Source organism: Ostrinia furnacalis, unplaced genomic scaffold, assembly GCF_004193835.3.
Source record: "Ostrinia furnacalis isolate ACB-3 unplaced genomic scaffold, ASM419383v2 OfSCF0013, whole genome shotgun sequence".
In the NCBI taxonomy this organism is placed as follows: Eukaryota; Metazoa; Arthropoda; class Insecta; order Lepidoptera; family Crambidae; genus Ostrinia; species Ostrinia furnacalis.
This window is the reverse complement of record NW_021130252.1, coordinates 1-15,874: the sequence shown is the minus strand read 5'-3', so window position 1 is coordinate 15,874 and position 15,874 is coordinate 1. Positions and strand designations below refer to the sequence as shown.

Below are 15,874 nucleotides of genomic sequence, written 5' to 3'. Positions count from 1 at the left end.
TGTCGATATTCAGTAGTGTCGGAGTAACGTAATGTCGAAGTAACGTTTGTCGGAGTTCAGTTTTTGAGCCGAGGCGCGGAGAAACAATGCAATTTTTTAATAACGCTCGACCTCGATGCTTAAAAAACTTCAAACTCAATTTCTTCCTTATTACCTACCTACTAAACTAAATAATTTTTAGTCTCTATTGACTACTGGCCAATATTTTTTTAGAAAACCCACTTGCGATGTTTTTTAACATTATTGATTTTAAAAACTTTTCATTTTATAAACAGATGGTTGTCCCTTCTCTTATAATCGGATCTCGTAATAGATTCTAAAAATATACTTATGCATTTTGTAAGTAAGACAAATAAAATGTTATTTCATACAATAAATTAGCAAAACTTAACAAAATAACGTTTATCTAAATAACGTTACTTAGTAATATAACCGTTATTGTTATTTATCATTAGCGCATCGTGAAACGAAACGCCGTAGCTTTTTTTTTACGTTTGACTGACATTGTCAAATTGACAAAACAAATTCTTTCTTCTTGACATTTTGCTCAAGACGAACGTTTACTTTTCGGCATTACACGTTTCGTGTCGCTAAGACTTAAAAGTAAGTGAAATTTCTAAAATAATACTGTGTTTATTGTATTTAGTGGGTAATTGATACTTGAATAATGTTTTACTGTGAAAATAACATGGATTACGGTGAGATAAACTTGGATGTAAATGTGCGCCATAACATCACCGCGGCTACCATGAGTGTTTATTTGCCGCATTTGGGTATATCTAGTCGTTTTGTCAACATAATTAACGTAAGGAAACTGCTATAAACGTTCTATCCACGTATTAACCTTCAGTAGTCTATTTTGTTTGATATAACCTCTAAACGTGCGCGCCGATTCTATCTCGTGAACTGTGATCAACCATTGTTTACTATGTTGTGGTTAGGCTTTGCATTCTCGTGTTTGGCTCCATAATTTGTACCTCCCATGCAGTAATATTAATTTTGTGTCCTAATTAATCAACAAGTGGTAATAGTGTGCCTGTTTTATGTGAATTACTTTTTAGCGCCATGCCCAAGCTGGTTAGTTTTAGCACATGTGCCTACTAAATTCATTCAATGTCATGTCTTTGAGCAGTCTAACAAACGTAGAGTGAATTTAAATTAATTTATCTCCAAAACACAATGCAATGTGATCATAGAATCNAGCTGCCCCCCTCTCCCCTAATAATTTTAAGCTCATTTTTAAAAGCTTGATTGCAAAAATGATATATTTCTTGTCTTTCATCGTACATAACAGTTTCAAATTGACAAGTGAACCATTTGGAATGATGAATTACAATCTAACCATCTTTCGACTGAACAGTCTTGATGTACAACTCTTCTCTGAGTTCCCTCCTCTACCTACTCGCACCTACGTTGTCCACGCAGTGTAATAACGTTTTTNATAGAATCTTGAAATTTTTGATAAGGCTTAAAACTTCAGAGCTTGGGAAGATGTTTATGCTATTTCTAATAGTAGTATTTAACCACAATGTGTCTAAAAAGTTCCTAAACAACTGCATAGTATGCTACACCACTTAAATTTAAATTAATAAATCCTCCAATGATTCCAGAATGCGTTACGTGGCCGCGTATTTACTGGCTGTGCTCGGAGGGAAGGTGTCCCCGGCTGCCGCGGACGTGGAGAAGATCTTGAGCTCTGTGGGCATTGAAGCCGACTCCGAGAAGCTGAAGAAGGTCATCGCTGAGCTCAATGGCAAGAGCATCGAGGACTTAATAGCTCAGGGTATGTAATATCTATTTTAATTAGTTACATATTTCTGTGTTGGTCAGTTTGAAACTTACAAAAGTTGGCAGAAAATGATTAATGCTATGTAAAAAACAAACTGAGAAATTGTTAAATTTTCAATTCAATGAAACTAAGTTAATAAATGTAACCATTTCATTTGATTAAAAGTCTCCTCTTCATAATACAGCATAGTGTATTAATTTTTTAAGTACATCCTACTATTATAAATGCGAAAGTTTGGATGTCTGGATTTTTGTTACTCTTTCACGCAAAAACTACTGAATGGATTTTGATGAAACTACAGTATTATTGTTTATAACCCAGGTTAACATTTATGACGATCTATGACAAACAAAATATCACACGGGTGAAGCTGCAGGCAAAAGCTATTTTTAATACTTAATTGATAAAATATTTGGGCTTCTTATGTTTCATTGTGCATAACAGTTTCAAATTGACAAGTGAACCATTTGAAATGATGAATTACAATCTAACCATCTTTCGACTGAACAGTCTTGATGTACAACTCTTCTCTGAGTTACCTCTTCTACCTACTTGCACCTAAGTTATCCATGCAATGTACTAACTTTGTCTACTGTACACTGCAGGCCGTGAGAAGCTGTCGTCGATGCCGTCCGGAGGCGCCGCGCCCGCTGCCGCCGCCGCCGCCGCTCCCGCCGCCGCTGCTGAAGAAAAGAAAGGTATGTTTGTCTGCAGAAAAGAAGAAATAGACTTCTTTTGGTAGCCTGTTGTTTATACTTAGTTAATAGTTATTTTTAAAATGAACTTTTCTCATTATTGGCTCCAGATAATTTGGACATGACCTAATATTATGCTGCATTTTATTTATTAAAATAAGTCTTAAACATTTTGAAGGATTACTATGACAAACAAGTTAAATCTTATCTAATGAAAGGTATAGAGACAAGCCTAAGATTGATCTAAACTTTAGCATTCTAAATACAGGCTATAATGTGTAGTTGAAATTACATTGAGTTCCAAAGCAAGCTTGTCAAAATTGTCTATCCTAGGTTATGAAATAGATATTCAATTCCTTAGATATCTAAAAATTCATTTTGGAAGTTTTTTATGATGATTTCACATTCACACCATCTTTCGACTGAGCAACTGTGCTGTCAACTCCAATCACTGACAATATTTTCATAATTTTTGCTACACTGATTTATTATAATTTTTATTTACCGATGTTTTTTGTTCATTGCAGAAGAGAAAGAGACCAAGAAGGAAGAATCCGAATCAGAAGATGAGGACATGGGCTTCGGTCTTTTCGACTAATTTTATACTAAAGGTATGGTGCATTTTACTTATCTATGTACTTTATTTACTGGAAAATGATGTCACATGGGCACTATCCCATGTAATCATCATCATTTCAGCCATAGGACGTAGGTGCTGCTGAACATAGGCCTCCCCCAATGATTTCCAGGTTAAAATAGTAAGACGCGGGTCTTACTATTTTAGTTGAAATGGAACGCGAAAGTTTAAAATCTTAGATTTCCATGTTGATTAATTGGTAGCGGCCTATAAATAGCATTTATTTATTTACAAAAAAAAAATACAACCTTGGTTAACTAGTAGTTCCTAAACTAGGTAAATGATTATTTTATTTAGTCCAAATAAAGTTACTGAGTGCCACATAATGGTAAAATTTTGATTGGTCTAAGTACTTATTTTCTTTGATAATAAATCAAGAATCAACACCTTGAAATAAAAAATGATTGTGTATTAATAATTTTGTTTTTTGTCCACAGAGTGCGCGGAGTACGCGGTCGTTATTCCAATTTATCGTAAGCGTAACTGACGGCATTTATGTTTCTATGAAATATATGTGCTAAAATACACTGGCTTGTTTCATTGTTACACAATATGACACCCTTTCATGGACCTTTCTCGCCTACAAATCTATATATATAAAAATGAAACCCGTTTCGCGTTGTCACGGCATCACGTGTGAACGGCTGAACCGATTTCGATAATTCTTTTTTTTAAATGTTTGTGGAAGTCCAAGGATGGTTCTTACGGAAAAAAATATTAAGAAAATCTCTACGCTAAGGCGGTACGAAGTTCGCCGGGTCAGCTAGTCTTAATAAATATTGAGAATTCCTCTACTATGGCGACAACACTATAATGTGGAGTAGGTTCTTGCAGTACATACTGGAGGTGCGGTGAAGGTGTAAGATCTCTTCATCTGAAGTTGTTGACATAACGATTCCCTCATTGTTCCACTGCTACGCAATACGCAAACGATACAACGATACGCAACACCTTCGTATGTGAATGCTGTCTGTTCTGTAAAATGTTACTTGTTTCTACATAGAAAACGAATGAAGCATAAGCTAAGCGTCCACTTGTCGGTATCGTACGCAACGGACGCATCGTACGAAACACATCGTATCGGATGTGCGATGCGATGCGTACAGGTGGACGCACTTATATGAGTTTCCATATAAATAATACTACGATCCGTTGCGTACGATACCGACATGTGGACGCTTAGCTTATGCTTAGCTTTATGAGGTTACGTCCTGCCGTGTACTAACATAGGTCAGCAGGATAGTAGTATAAAAAATATGATTTGTCTTATAATAGATCTATAGACTGCCGAGAGAAGGCGCGTAGGCGCTACCAAGTGATTAGTAGTAATAGTGGAAACAACGATACGCAACACCTTCGTATGTGAATGCTGTCTGTTCTGTAAAATGTTACTTGTTTCTACATAGAAAACGAATGAAGCATAAGCTAAGCGTCCACTTGTCGGTATCGTACGCAACGGACGCATCGTACGAAACACATCGTATCGGATGTGCGATGCGATGCGTACAGGTGGACGCACTTATATGAGTTTCCATATAAATAATACTACGATCCGTTGCGTACGATACCGACATGTGGACGCTTAGCTTATGCTTAGCTTTATGAGGTTACGTCCTGCCGTGTACTAACATAGGTCAGCAGGATAGTAGTATAAAAAATATGATTTGTCTTATAATAGATCTATAGACTGCCGAGAGAAGGCGCGTAGGCGCTACCAAGTGATTAGTAGTAATAGTGGAAAGATTTGATTATTCGTATTGAAGAGGTAGTATAATTACTGGACCGATATAAAAATTAACCATTAGAATCTTAATATTTCTGATGATTATTTCAGGTCAGCTGTACTAATGTGTAGTCTGTGGTAATTTTAAGAAATCGGGGATTGGGAACAGGAGCTAATGAGAGAAAAATACTTTTTTAGAAAGAATAGAATTTTAATAGGTCACTTGACTTGGAAAAACATAAATTTACTTGAAATAATAATAATAGTATTTGCATCAATTTTATTCTGGAGTAGAAGGCTCTTGCCAGGATTTTAAAATTTTTCAATTGACTAGTGGTGTAGTAGTAATGTAGGTGTCCCCAGTCACCCCCAGTGGGTCTAGACAAAGTGCAAATTATAATCGCAAACCAGTCGCAAAGTGGTCGAAAAGCCCCTTTTTTGTATGGAGTTTTGACGGATTCGATTTTCGATTCGATCAAAAAGTGCGTTTTGTCTAGGGGGGCTGTTCCTCCCTCCCATTTTTTACATGATTGCGCGCGAATCCCACGTGACTTCGAAGTTTGAAAAAAGAAGGCGTGCTTGTTTGTTTTTGTTTGTGAGATTATTAGTCTGTGGTGAAAGTGCAAGAAAAGCGCGCCATTGTTTTTTTTTTATTAATCCTAATTTTATTTTCGATAATAAATTATTAACGTTGAAGTTGATTATTTAGTTTTTTGTTCAGTGTTGTGTGTATTAATTGTGAATTAAATTTGTGCTTAAATATCAAGTGATCAACCGTGCCAGAATGCCAGAGTTCGTCGATCGCAGTTCAAAGTTGTCTGCAAATGCTGAATGGTTATTCCGGATTGTTTGGAGGTTAGTCATAAAATTATCATCGGATTGATTGAGCCCAGCTTCAAAAGTACGGATAGTGGACTGAGTTGTTATAATGTCCACTCGTCAAGAAAAATTGATTGAGTATGGCGGCGAAATTCCTTGGTTTGTATGATTAATTAATTTCATATACCTACTCTGCACTCGCCACACTAAAGTTAAACAACTCAGTCCATGTCCGTCTACGCAGGCTGTTTTAGTCGAAAAACCGTAGGGCTCAATCCTATTAGGCCCATTGTTATTTCCAATTTATGTAAATAATATTCACTTGGAACGATTGGTTCCATTACAAACTTAACAATAACCGCTTTTAAGACATTCTACATTATTTTCACGCTCTATTGAAACTGATTATACACGGCCAAATACCTTACCTATACTACTTCTTGAATGACTGAGAAAAATATTTATCCCATCAAAAACATGTGAAATGAGAGCCAAGTTCAATAAATTATGATAATAGGTATGCCTTGGTTCTTGACTTCAACGACAAAAGAAGTGAGATCTAAACGGGTGCCAAGTTCAATGGTTGACCGTTAGTCTTGAAATTTATTTATAACAACAAAAAATCAGTTCTTGGGTCATTCCATCGTTNCTCTTCTTAAAACTTAGGATCCCTGAGATGGGCGTTGTTTTAAAAAACCACACCCTGTATAATGCACTAATAGGTCTGAGTTGGCTAGTTCTCATAATATACGAATTATTATGTTCTATTGGTAGTTTATACCAGCAGCCAAGTGTTGTCACTTGCCAGTGATGGTTTATGGATCTGAAACGTGGTCGCTTACCGGCGCAAGGTCACTCAAAGAGCGATGGAACGGGCTATGCTCGGCGTTTCCCTGCGTTATCGAATCAAGAGATGAGGAGATCCGCGGGAGAACCAGTGACTGACATAGCTCGCAGATTTGAAAAATCAAGTGGCAGTGGGCAGGAAGGGACACATAAGTACTTCGCTCGCAGAGACGATGACCGTTGGGGCAGAAAGTTCTCGAGTGGTGACCACGGGTCGGAAGACATAGCATGGGCAGGCCTCATACTAGGTGGACCGACGATGTTTTAATATATGAGCCAAAGACACGTTTATGTGAAATAGTTTTTGAGTTATAAGGGGGTCAAAAGTGGTCCGTGTAACATAATATTACTTGAACTTGGCTGAACACGTTACCGCGTGTCTGGATTGTCAACAGACTTGCGGCACCTTGCGGTCTGCGGAGTCGGTAGCACCTTTGACGCTCTGCTACTTTCATGCTTGTGGTTAATGAGGAATAGCTGTCAAAGACTGCAATAGTAGGTAGCTAGGTACGAGTACTTACATCTCCTTCCGAGTATTTCTTTGTGAAAAAGTGGTTTACCTACTTACTTAGGTAGCTCTCGCAGGTTGTTTTATATCTTAGCACCTCTTTACCATATGTCTGACTTTATGAAGAAAGGAGGTCCCCTCTGTCAAATCAGGTCAAATACGATGTTTAGCTATAAGTAGTTACATCCTTGGTCGACTTGGTCTAGGTGGACGTGGTGTTATAGTTTATTAAATTGAGCGCTGATTGTCAATTTCCTCATAATTTAAACAAGGAAGACAAAAAAAATATCATAGCAAATAATAGGTTAGCGGATGGATATTTCGCATAAACGAACGAAGGAACGAACCTATAATAAAACTACACATTCTTAATTGCACAACTCTATTGTGACTTCACCAAATAGCCGTTATCTGCTACAACATTAGCACCGGTGATGCATTTAGCTTTATCACTGGCTAAGTACAGCACGAGGTCCGCCATTTCAGCCGGATCGGACGAGCGGCCCAGCGCGGTCCTGGTGCCCCATTCGTCATACGAGCTCGTCGTCATGCCGCTATTCTCGATGATGTCCGTCACGACCGGGCCAGGACTGACGACGTTGACCCGGACGCCAGCCGGCGCCAGCTCCGACGCTGCTCCCCTGGTGAACTGGTCCAAAGCTGCCTTCGACACGGCGTACGTCACCAACGAAGGCGGAGGCGTTGAGGACCCCGCCACTGAAGATATGTTCACAACGTTCCCCTTCGTCTTGACCAAATGAGGGGTCGCTAAGCACGTCAGGTGGAACACCGCTCGCAGATTCGTATTCATCACCTCGTCATACGAGTTCATCAGATCGCCTGCTAACAGACTGCCTACTCTGGCAATCCCGGCGTTGTTGACTAGGACGTCGATTTTGCCGAATGTCTCCAGGGTCTTAGAGATGATCAGTTTGGCATCGTCTCCTTTGGATACGTCCGCTTTGACGATTAAATGTTTCATTACTGATTCGGCGACTTTCTTCAGTTTGGTATCGTTTCTGCCGACGAGGACCACGGAGGCGCCCTCCCTGCCGAAGGCGACGGCCGTAGCGGCGCCGATACCGGAGCTCGCGCCAGTCACTATCACCACTTTGCCGGAGAAACTCATTGTGTGTGTTTCCGCCCACGAGTCAACGAATACTGCGATTGTGCTCGAGGCGACAAACAAATTATGTGTATCGTCGAGAGACCACTTGATTGGACATGGCATTAGTTCTCAAACTGTTGTGATGTTATCTATGTACACCTCACATTGCGTACGAGAAGTTTATTTTTCAAATAGATAGGTACTTAAATAAATGTGTTTGGCGATCACGGGCCGTAAGAAGTAGTGTAGGTATGTAGGTAATCTGTGGCAGCGTGGGTAGGCCTCCCACTAGGTGGACCGACGATCTAGTGAAGGTCGTGGGAAGTACCTGGATACGGGCAGCGCGGGCCGACGTTGTGGAAATCCGTGAGGTCTTTGTCCAACAGCAGGCGACATTTGGTTGAAGAAACGAACAATCAAACCTGCAATCAAACGGCATGTGAATGTGCTCGTATTTAATGCCCTAACTATTGAATCCCTCTTCGATCGAATTCGAGAAAAATAATAAAGTTAAAACTAGAACCAAAAATATTAAATTGCAATTGTATACGCAAACTTAGTATAAATATCTATCACTTTTATGGTTTATGCAAAGTTGTTTGAACTGAATGATCACTGTTTTCAGTATGTAGGTACCTACCTACTTAAGTAAATCTAATGATTCATTACGACAACAATTGAAAACTGGCACCTACTAAACTTTTGGAAACATTGTTTATTCTAATTGCAACACAATTTGTCAGTCAAGCATGTCGCATGCACACTTAAAAACAATGGATGCACAAAGCGTTTCTTTGCTAGCTACTTACTTTTTAGGTTTCTCAATCGAGACGGACTCGGACGAATCGGACTATGATAGTTGATGAAAACTGATAGCTAGTATTATATTATCTGTGCTAATAGTATCGCACATACACATACACCTTCAATCGCGAGGTTTGTAATGTTGGAATGTTTGCTGAATTGTGGCGCTGTTGCGTTATGTAGTGTGATAATATTGTTTACAATTTAAAATTTAAGTTTAAGTAAATGTAAATACTTCAAATTCAAACATTTATTTGCATAGAATAGTATAATAAATGTATAGTAGTACAACATCTATCTACTGTTGGGTATACCTACATTGTATCCGATTGTGATTGTGTGATCATTGTATCAGACTCGCATTAATTTAGTTTACTAGGTAACTAAAGAAAACCTGTAATTGGAATTACTTGCTATAATATCATTTAAGCATGGTACCTACTTGTAATATGCTGTAGATTTTCCTTGAGTCAATAAATAAATAAATCTATTCTTTAACACAAACAATCAATAGTTAAGCCAGTTTGTAGCACCACAAAATAAGAGTAGCGCCTTGTTCCCTNGTTTTGGATGCAAAATAATGCTACCGTTAACTACTAGACATTCCCTATTTAAAACAAATCTTTTCATAGGTAGAAAAATAAAAAAACAATGTATCGGATGCTATTGAATTTGATAGTATACTTACCTAGGTATTGATACTTACTCTATAGTGTTACATTCCTTCGATAATATTGTCTTGATTCGAACTATCGATACTACGTTAATTACCTACGCAAACTTAAAAATCTCTTAGGTAATAAATAATTTAGGTGTTTATAAGAACTGTGACTTCTAAATACAAGTAAGTACCTACCTACGAGCCGAGCGGGCAGCTGGCCCCCCACTAGGTGGACCGACGTTCTGGTGAAGGTTGCTGGAGGAGGAGGTGCTTGGATGCGGGCGGCGCAGGACAGGGTTGTATTGGAAATCCTTGGGGGAGACCTTTGTCCAGAAGTGGACGTCATTTGGCTGAAGCGAACGAAAACGAACGAGCAGGCAGATGCATTCGCACTAAAATAAAAGATCTTAGTCTGAGTTGCACCACATTATTTTAACCGTAATAATAACAGTAACCGGTGCTTTTTGTATTGAATTGGACAGATTTTTGACGTTTGTCAAAGTTAAAGTTATATGGTGCAACTCAGCCNAATTGTTTAACCAAGGTGCAAAAAATATCCATAATAAAACTTCACATCTTTAATTTTACAAGTCTATTTTTACCTATTTCAACAAATAGCCGTTATCTGCTACAACACTAGAACCAGTGATGCACTTAGCTTTATCGCTGGCTAAATACAGCACGAGGTCCGCAATTTCAACCGAATCGGACGAGCGGCCCAGCGCGGTCTTGGTGGCCCACTCGTCGTAGGAGGTGGGCATGCCGCTGTTCTCGATGATGTCCGTCACCACCGGGCCCGGGCTGACGCCGTTGACCCGCACACCAGACGGTGCCAGCTCCAACGCTGCTCCCCTGGTGAACTGGTCCAAAGCTGCCTTCGACGCGGCGTACGTCACAAACATAGGCGGAGGTGTCGAGCACCCCGCCACTGAAGATATGTTCACAACGTTCCCCTTCGTCTTGACCAAATGAGGGGTCGCTAAGCACGTCAGGTGGAACACCGCTCGCAGATTCGTATTCATCACCTCGTCATACGAGTTCATCAGATCGCCTGCTAACAGACCGCCTACTCTGGCAATCCCGGCGTTGTTGACTAGGACGTCGATTTTGCCGAATGTCTCCAGGGTCTTAGAGATGATCAGTTTGGCATCGTCTCCTTTGGATACGTCTGCTCTGACGATTAAATGTTTCTTTACTGATTCGGCGACTTTCTTCAGTTTGGTATCGTTTCTGCCGACGAGGACCACGGAGGCGCCCTCCCTGCCGAAGGCGACGGCCGTGGCGGCGCCGATGCCGGAGCTCGCGCCAGTCACTATCACCACTTTGCCGGAGAAACTCATTGTGTGTGTTTCCGCCCACGAGTCAACGAATACTGCGATTACGCTCGAGACGATAAAATATATATGTCATGCAAGAGACCTGTTTTGATTGAGCAAGGCACGAGTTCTCAAACTGGTGTTATATTATTTGCCTTTCTTTAGCAGCATAGGTACAGCAGCGTAAGTTTTAAATATTCGTTCGTTTCAGCCAATTGACGTCCACTGCTGTACAAAGGCCTCCCCCAGGGATTTCCACGACGATCGGTCATGCGCCGCCCGCATCCAGGCACCACAAGATCGTCGCTGTCTAAGAGCATAACTGGCATAACTTAAGTTTTTTAATTAGTCTTTTGTTTTCTTTAAATTTTTGACGATTTGTAACCATTGTTTAAAAAATATTCTATACTTAGTCTATAAAAAATAAAGAAACTTGATTTTGACTTTGGGGCCGTCCATATATTACGTCATTCTAAATTAGGGGGGGGGGGTTGGTCTGCGGATGACGGTAAATGATAGATAGGGGGGGGGGGCAAAGATGCCAAACTCTCTCTTTGATGACATTACGGTATAAAGTTACAAATAACAACACCAACTACAAAGTACTTCTGCTTAAAAACTTGAAATCGAACCGCCCTTCCGCCACTGTAACGCATTGTAACGTTTTTCAAGACCTCCCCTCCCCTCAGATTGCATTACGTAACACTAGAACGCCCCCTTAGCAACAAATACCACTTCTCACTTTAAAAAAACGCTATTTTTGTTTTCACCCACCAGAATGGGTGATAATGGGTAAAAACCGGGTTTTTACCCAAATCACCCAGTTTTTTACCCACTACCCATCTCTAGGTATAATATGTAACGTGTGACTACGCCTTTTCAAACATGAAAATTACTATGCAACTACATTAGCAAGTTTGTTCAGTTCAGTATTCTGAAAATCTTGTTTTATACTTTTTCAGCGTCGTTTTTTGTCGTAGCTTCGTCGTAGTTAGTTGGGTTTTAGTTTTTTTTTACTTTTTATTTATTATTTGTACTATTTTGGTGTTAAAGTGTATTTGTGGCGCATAATATTAACAAAAGTTAAATCGATGAACTAATAAGTAGTAAAGACGCTATGAACGAAAAGATGTGAATTATATGCAATCAGTCCATGAATACAGGTAAAGTCACAAGCAAATGCTAGAAATATATATTATGGCTCTTTACTAGCGCTTTCAAATGATACCAAACACGGCATATTTATCTTAACCTTATTTTTTTTCTCTGTATGTTTTGTCCGCTAGAGGGCGCCACATTAGATTTTGTGAAACCCCATATAGCCTATAAAGAGCGGACAATTAAGACGCTTCTAATAATATGTTAATAAATAAATATAAAATATAAAGTTTATAGTAATTTGTCGAATTCTGATAGGTAGTTTAGAAGTTACGAGGGAACAGATGAACAAACATACATACACATACATAGCCTGTCAAAATCATAACCCTCCTTTCGCTTTGCCGTAGTCGGGTAAAAAAATATCGCCTATTTTATTTGGCAATATTTCGACATTAACAGATATTTACTATTTATATATTTGTCATTAGAGTGAATAGCTCAGAAAAAGAAATTAGTTTTTTGAAAGGCCTTAATATGATTTTTTGTACCTTTTTGGACTTTAAACAAAAGCCGTCATTATTATAAGCCATTTTATTTATATTTACCTCAAAGATTAATGTATTTCATTTTATTAATAGGAAATTGTCGTAGTTTTTTAATATCCGGTATCCGGCCGGATAGTGAGTTACTATCCGGTATCCGGCCGGATAGTAAATTTAGGCCGGATATCCGGCCTACCGGATAGTTACCGGATATCCGTTTCATCTCTAATAAATACCCTCAAATCATATAGTGGCAAAACGGTTCACAGATTGATAGTTTTTTTTAAATCGAATTACTAATAATTAGAGAGAAAATGATCATTCAGACAGTTGACTTAAGTATAGACTTTGAAGATTAATAACTTAAAAATTACTTGTTTCTTTCAGATTTTTTTTATTGCACATTATAATTTGGAATGTTTACTTTCAAAATTCATCAGATTTAATGCGAAAAGTACATATTTAGTTTTTCAGCCTCGGTAACATTTGTCATGGAATGACCCTCTTCTTAAAACTTAGGATCCCTGAGATGGGCGTTGTTTTAAAAAACCACACCCTGTATAATGCACTAATAGGTCTGAGTTGGCTAGTTCTCATAATATACGAATTATTATGTTCTATTGGTAGTTTATACCAGCAGCCAAGTGTTGTCACTTGCCAGTGATGGTTTATGGATCTGAAACGTGGTCGCTTACCGGCGCAAGGTCACTCAAAGAGCGATGGAACGGGCTATGCTCGGCGTTTCCCTGCGTTATCGAATCAAGAGATGAGGAGATCCGCGGGAGAACCAGTGACTGACATAGCTCGCAGATTTGAAAAATCAAGTGGCAGTGGGCAGGAAGGGACACATAAGTACTTCGCTCGCAGAGACGATGACCGTTGGGGCAGAAAGTTCTCGAGTGGTGACCACGGGTCGGAAGACATAGCATGGGCAGGCCTCATACTAGGTGGACCGACGATGTTTTAATATATGAGCCAAAGACACGTTTATGTGAAATAGTTTTTGAGTTATAAGGGGGTCAAAAGTGGTCCGTGTAACATAATATTACTTGAACTTGGCTGAACACGTTACCGCGTGTCTGGATTGTCAACAGACTTGCGGCACCTTGCGGTCTGCGGAGTCGGTAGCACCTTTGACGCTCTGCTACTTTCATGCTTGTGGTTAATGAGGAATAGCTGTCAAAGACTGCAATAGTAGGTAGCTAGGTACGAGTACTTACATCTCCTTCCGAGTATTTCTTTGTGAAAAAGTGGTTTACCTACTTACTTAGGTAGCTCTCGCAGGTTGTTTTATATCTTAGCACCTCTTTACCATATGTCTGACTTTATGAAGAAAGGAGGTCCCCTCTGTCAAATCAGGTCAAATACGATGTTTAGCTATAAGTAGTTACATCCTTGGTCGACTTGGTCTAGGTGGACGTGGTGTTATAGTTTATTAAATTGAGCGCTGATTGTCAATTTCCTCATAATTTAAACAAGGAAGACAAAAAAAATATCATAGCAAATAATAGGTTAGCGGATGGATATTTCGCATAAACGAACGAAGGAACGAACCTATAATAAAACTACACATTCTTAATTGCACAACTCTATTGTGACTTCACCAAATAGCCGTTATCTGCTACAACATTAGCACCGGTGATGCATTTAGCTTTATCACTGGCTAAGTACAGCACGAGGTCCGCCATTTCAGCCGGATCGGACGAGCGGCCCAGCGCGGTCCTGGTGCCCCATTCGTCATACGAGCTCGTCGTCATGCCGCTATTCTCGATGATGTCCGTCACGACCGGGCCAGGACTGACGACGTTGACCCGGACGCCAGCCGGCGCCAGCTCCGACGCTGCTCCCCTGGTGAACTGGTCCAAAGCTGCCTTCGACACGGCGTACGTCACCAACGAAGGCGGAGGCGTTGAGGACCCCGCCACTGAAGATATGTTCACAACGTTCCCCTTCGTCTTGACCAAATGAGGGGTCGCTAAGCACGTCAGGTGGAACACCGCTCGCAGATTCGTATTCATCACCTCGTCATACGAGTTCATCAGATCGCCTGCTAACAGACTGCCTACTCTGGCAATCCCGGCGTTGTTGACTAGGACGTCGATTTTGCCGAATGTCTCCAGGGTCTTAGAGATGATCAGTTTGGCATCGTCTCCTTTGGATACGTCCGCTTCTGTCTGTCTGTCTGTCTGTCTGTTACGCTTTCCCGCTTAGGGCTCGCAACCGATTTTGATGAAATTTGGCATAGAGATAGTTTGAGTCCCGGGAAAGAACATAGGATAGTTTTTATCCCGGTTTTTGAAACAGGGACGCGCGCGATAAAGTTTTTCTGTGACAGACAAAATTCCACGCGGGCGAAGCCGCGGGCGGAAAGCTAGTGAATGATAAAACTAAGTAATGATAGAGCTGTCTAATAGGTGTCTGGTTATGGTGATAATATACTCGTACTAATAAATAAATATATAAATAAAACGTTTATTGTTCCATTTAATTCTCGTGTTAGGTCTTATTCTAATTAATATCTACAGTAAATAAGTGGTAGGTAAAAAGACATTAAAAGATGTCTACATTAATTCCCAAACTAGAAATCTATGTATACCTACATATTTTGGGAATACATTACTAAACGTGCCAATACAGAGTGCATGCATAGAATTAAAAAAGGATGGATGGAAAGGATGATGATCCTTAGTACTTATTAATATTTAGTAGGATGATTTGCAAATATGTATTATCAGAATCAGAATTTTATTTGCGTAAAATTAACAAGTCAAATACTTAGTTAGGTACCTACTTTTCGTCGCGAACACTTGTTTATTCAAGATCGACATAGTAGTGGACCTTGAAAATGTATGAGCAAATGTATGTATGTAATGTACTAGCTTTTGCCCGCGGTTTTACCCGCGTGAAATTTTGTTTGTCAACAGAATTATGATACTGTGCTACATGTCCTGAAGTGGGGGTAGTAGGGCATGCTATACCTATTTGGGACAAAGTGTATAAGCGTAGGTACTGAATAAAATATTGATTTTATATGGTAGAAATGAAGATGCAGTAGGGTACTTCTCATTTACACTCAAATTTGATGGTCACACAATAATAGTTCTTAAACGGTATAATTTAGAACAATAACTTTGAATTCAGATGATAAAATATCTATTTAGCTACATACAAAATAAATTTTATCGTAATAGAAGCAAAAATAATATGAAAAAATCACATGAAACGATAAAAAACGGGGTCATTTTTCGCGTTCTCATTGTGTCACACCTTCGGTTGCAATGAAACATTTGGTTACTGCATTCACAATTTTCATTCAATTTGTGTA

At 39.5% G+C, this 15,874-nt stretch overlaps 4 protein-coding genes and 2 non-coding genes across 6 annotated transcripts; 3 read left to right on the top strand and 3 right to left on the bottom strand.

Moving 5' to 3' along the window:
• Positions 1-484: 484 nt before the first annotated feature.
• On the top strand, positions 485-3,648 carry RpLP2 (ribosomal protein LP2). The gene is made up of 5 exons (XM_028314988.1): positions 485-603; positions 1,611-1,783; positions 2,395-2,487; positions 3,012-3,095; positions 3,559-3,648. The coding sequence occupies exons 2-4, from the start codon at positions 1,612-1,614 to the stop codon at positions 3,080-3,082; spliced, it is 336 nt and encodes a 111-aa protein (XP_028170789.1). The 5' UTR covers positions 485-603; position 1,611; the 3' UTR covers positions 3,083-3,095; positions 3,559-3,648.
• LOC114350882 (small nucleolar RNA Me28S-Am982) lies at positions 1,318-1,392 on the top strand. Its single transcript, XR_003655761.1, has one exon. It is a non-coding gene; the product is annotated as a small nucleolar RNA Me28S-Am982 (small nucleolar RNA).
• On the top strand, positions 2,257-2,331 carry LOC114350340 (small nucleolar RNA Me28S-Am982). The gene has a single exon (XR_003655709.1). It is a non-coding gene; the product is annotated as a small nucleolar RNA Me28S-Am982 (small nucleolar RNA).
• A 3,734-nt stretch (positions 3,649-7,382) lies between the features above and the next one.
• On the bottom strand, positions 7,383-8,315 carry LOC114349544 (3-oxoacyl-[acyl-carrier-protein] reductase FabG-like). The gene has a single exon (XM_028300346.1). It carries the CDS (start codon positions 8,246-8,248, stop codon positions 7,400-7,402), a length of 849 nt encoding a protein of 282 aa, XP_028156147.1. The 5' UTR covers positions 8,249-8,315; the 3' UTR covers positions 7,383-7,399.
• A 1,838-nt stretch (positions 8,316-10,153) lies between these two features.
• On the bottom strand, positions 10,154-11,165 carry LOC114365728 (3-oxoacyl-[acyl-carrier-protein] reductase FabG-like). The gene has a single exon (XM_028323056.1). The coding sequence runs from the start codon at positions 10,928-10,930 to the stop codon at positions 10,193-10,195; it is 738 nt and encodes a 245-aa protein (XP_028178857.1). The 5' UTR covers positions 10,931-11,165; the 3' UTR covers positions 10,154-10,192.
• Positions 11,166-14,121: 2,956 nt separating this feature from the next.
• On the bottom strand, positions 14,122-14,735 carry LOC114349543 (3-oxoacyl-[acyl-carrier-protein] reductase FabG-like; the record flags this gene model as incomplete). Its single annotated transcript, XM_028303738.1, has 1 exon — positions 14,122-14,735. A coding segment is annotated over one exon (597 nt), but the record flags the coding sequence as incomplete, so codon positions are not given.
• Between the last annotated feature and the right edge of the window lie 1,139 nt (positions 14,736-15,874).

Excerpts from the sequence above, each read along its gene's own strand:
- RpLP2 (XM_028314988.1), top strand. The coding sequence starts at position 1,612 with ATGCGTTACGTGGCCGCGTATTTACTGGCTGTGCTCGGAGGGAAGGTG. Across the intron at positions 1,784-2,394 it reads CGAGGACTTAATAGCTCAGG|GCCGTGAGAAGCTGTCGTCG; the intron begins GTATGTAATATC and ends TGTACACTGCAG. Across the intron at positions 2,488-3,011 it reads CGCTGCTGAAGAAAAGAAAG|AAGAGAAAGAGACCAAGAAG; the intron begins GTATGTTTGTCT and ends TGTTCATTGCAG.
- LOC114349544 (XM_028300346.1), bottom strand. The coding sequence starts at position 8,248 with ATGCCATGTCCAATCAAGTGGTCTCTCGACGATACACATAATTTGTTT.
- LOC114365728 (XM_028323056.1), bottom strand. The coding sequence starts at position 10,930 with ATGAGTTTCTCCGGCAAAGTGGTGATAGTGACTGGCGCGAGCTCCGGC.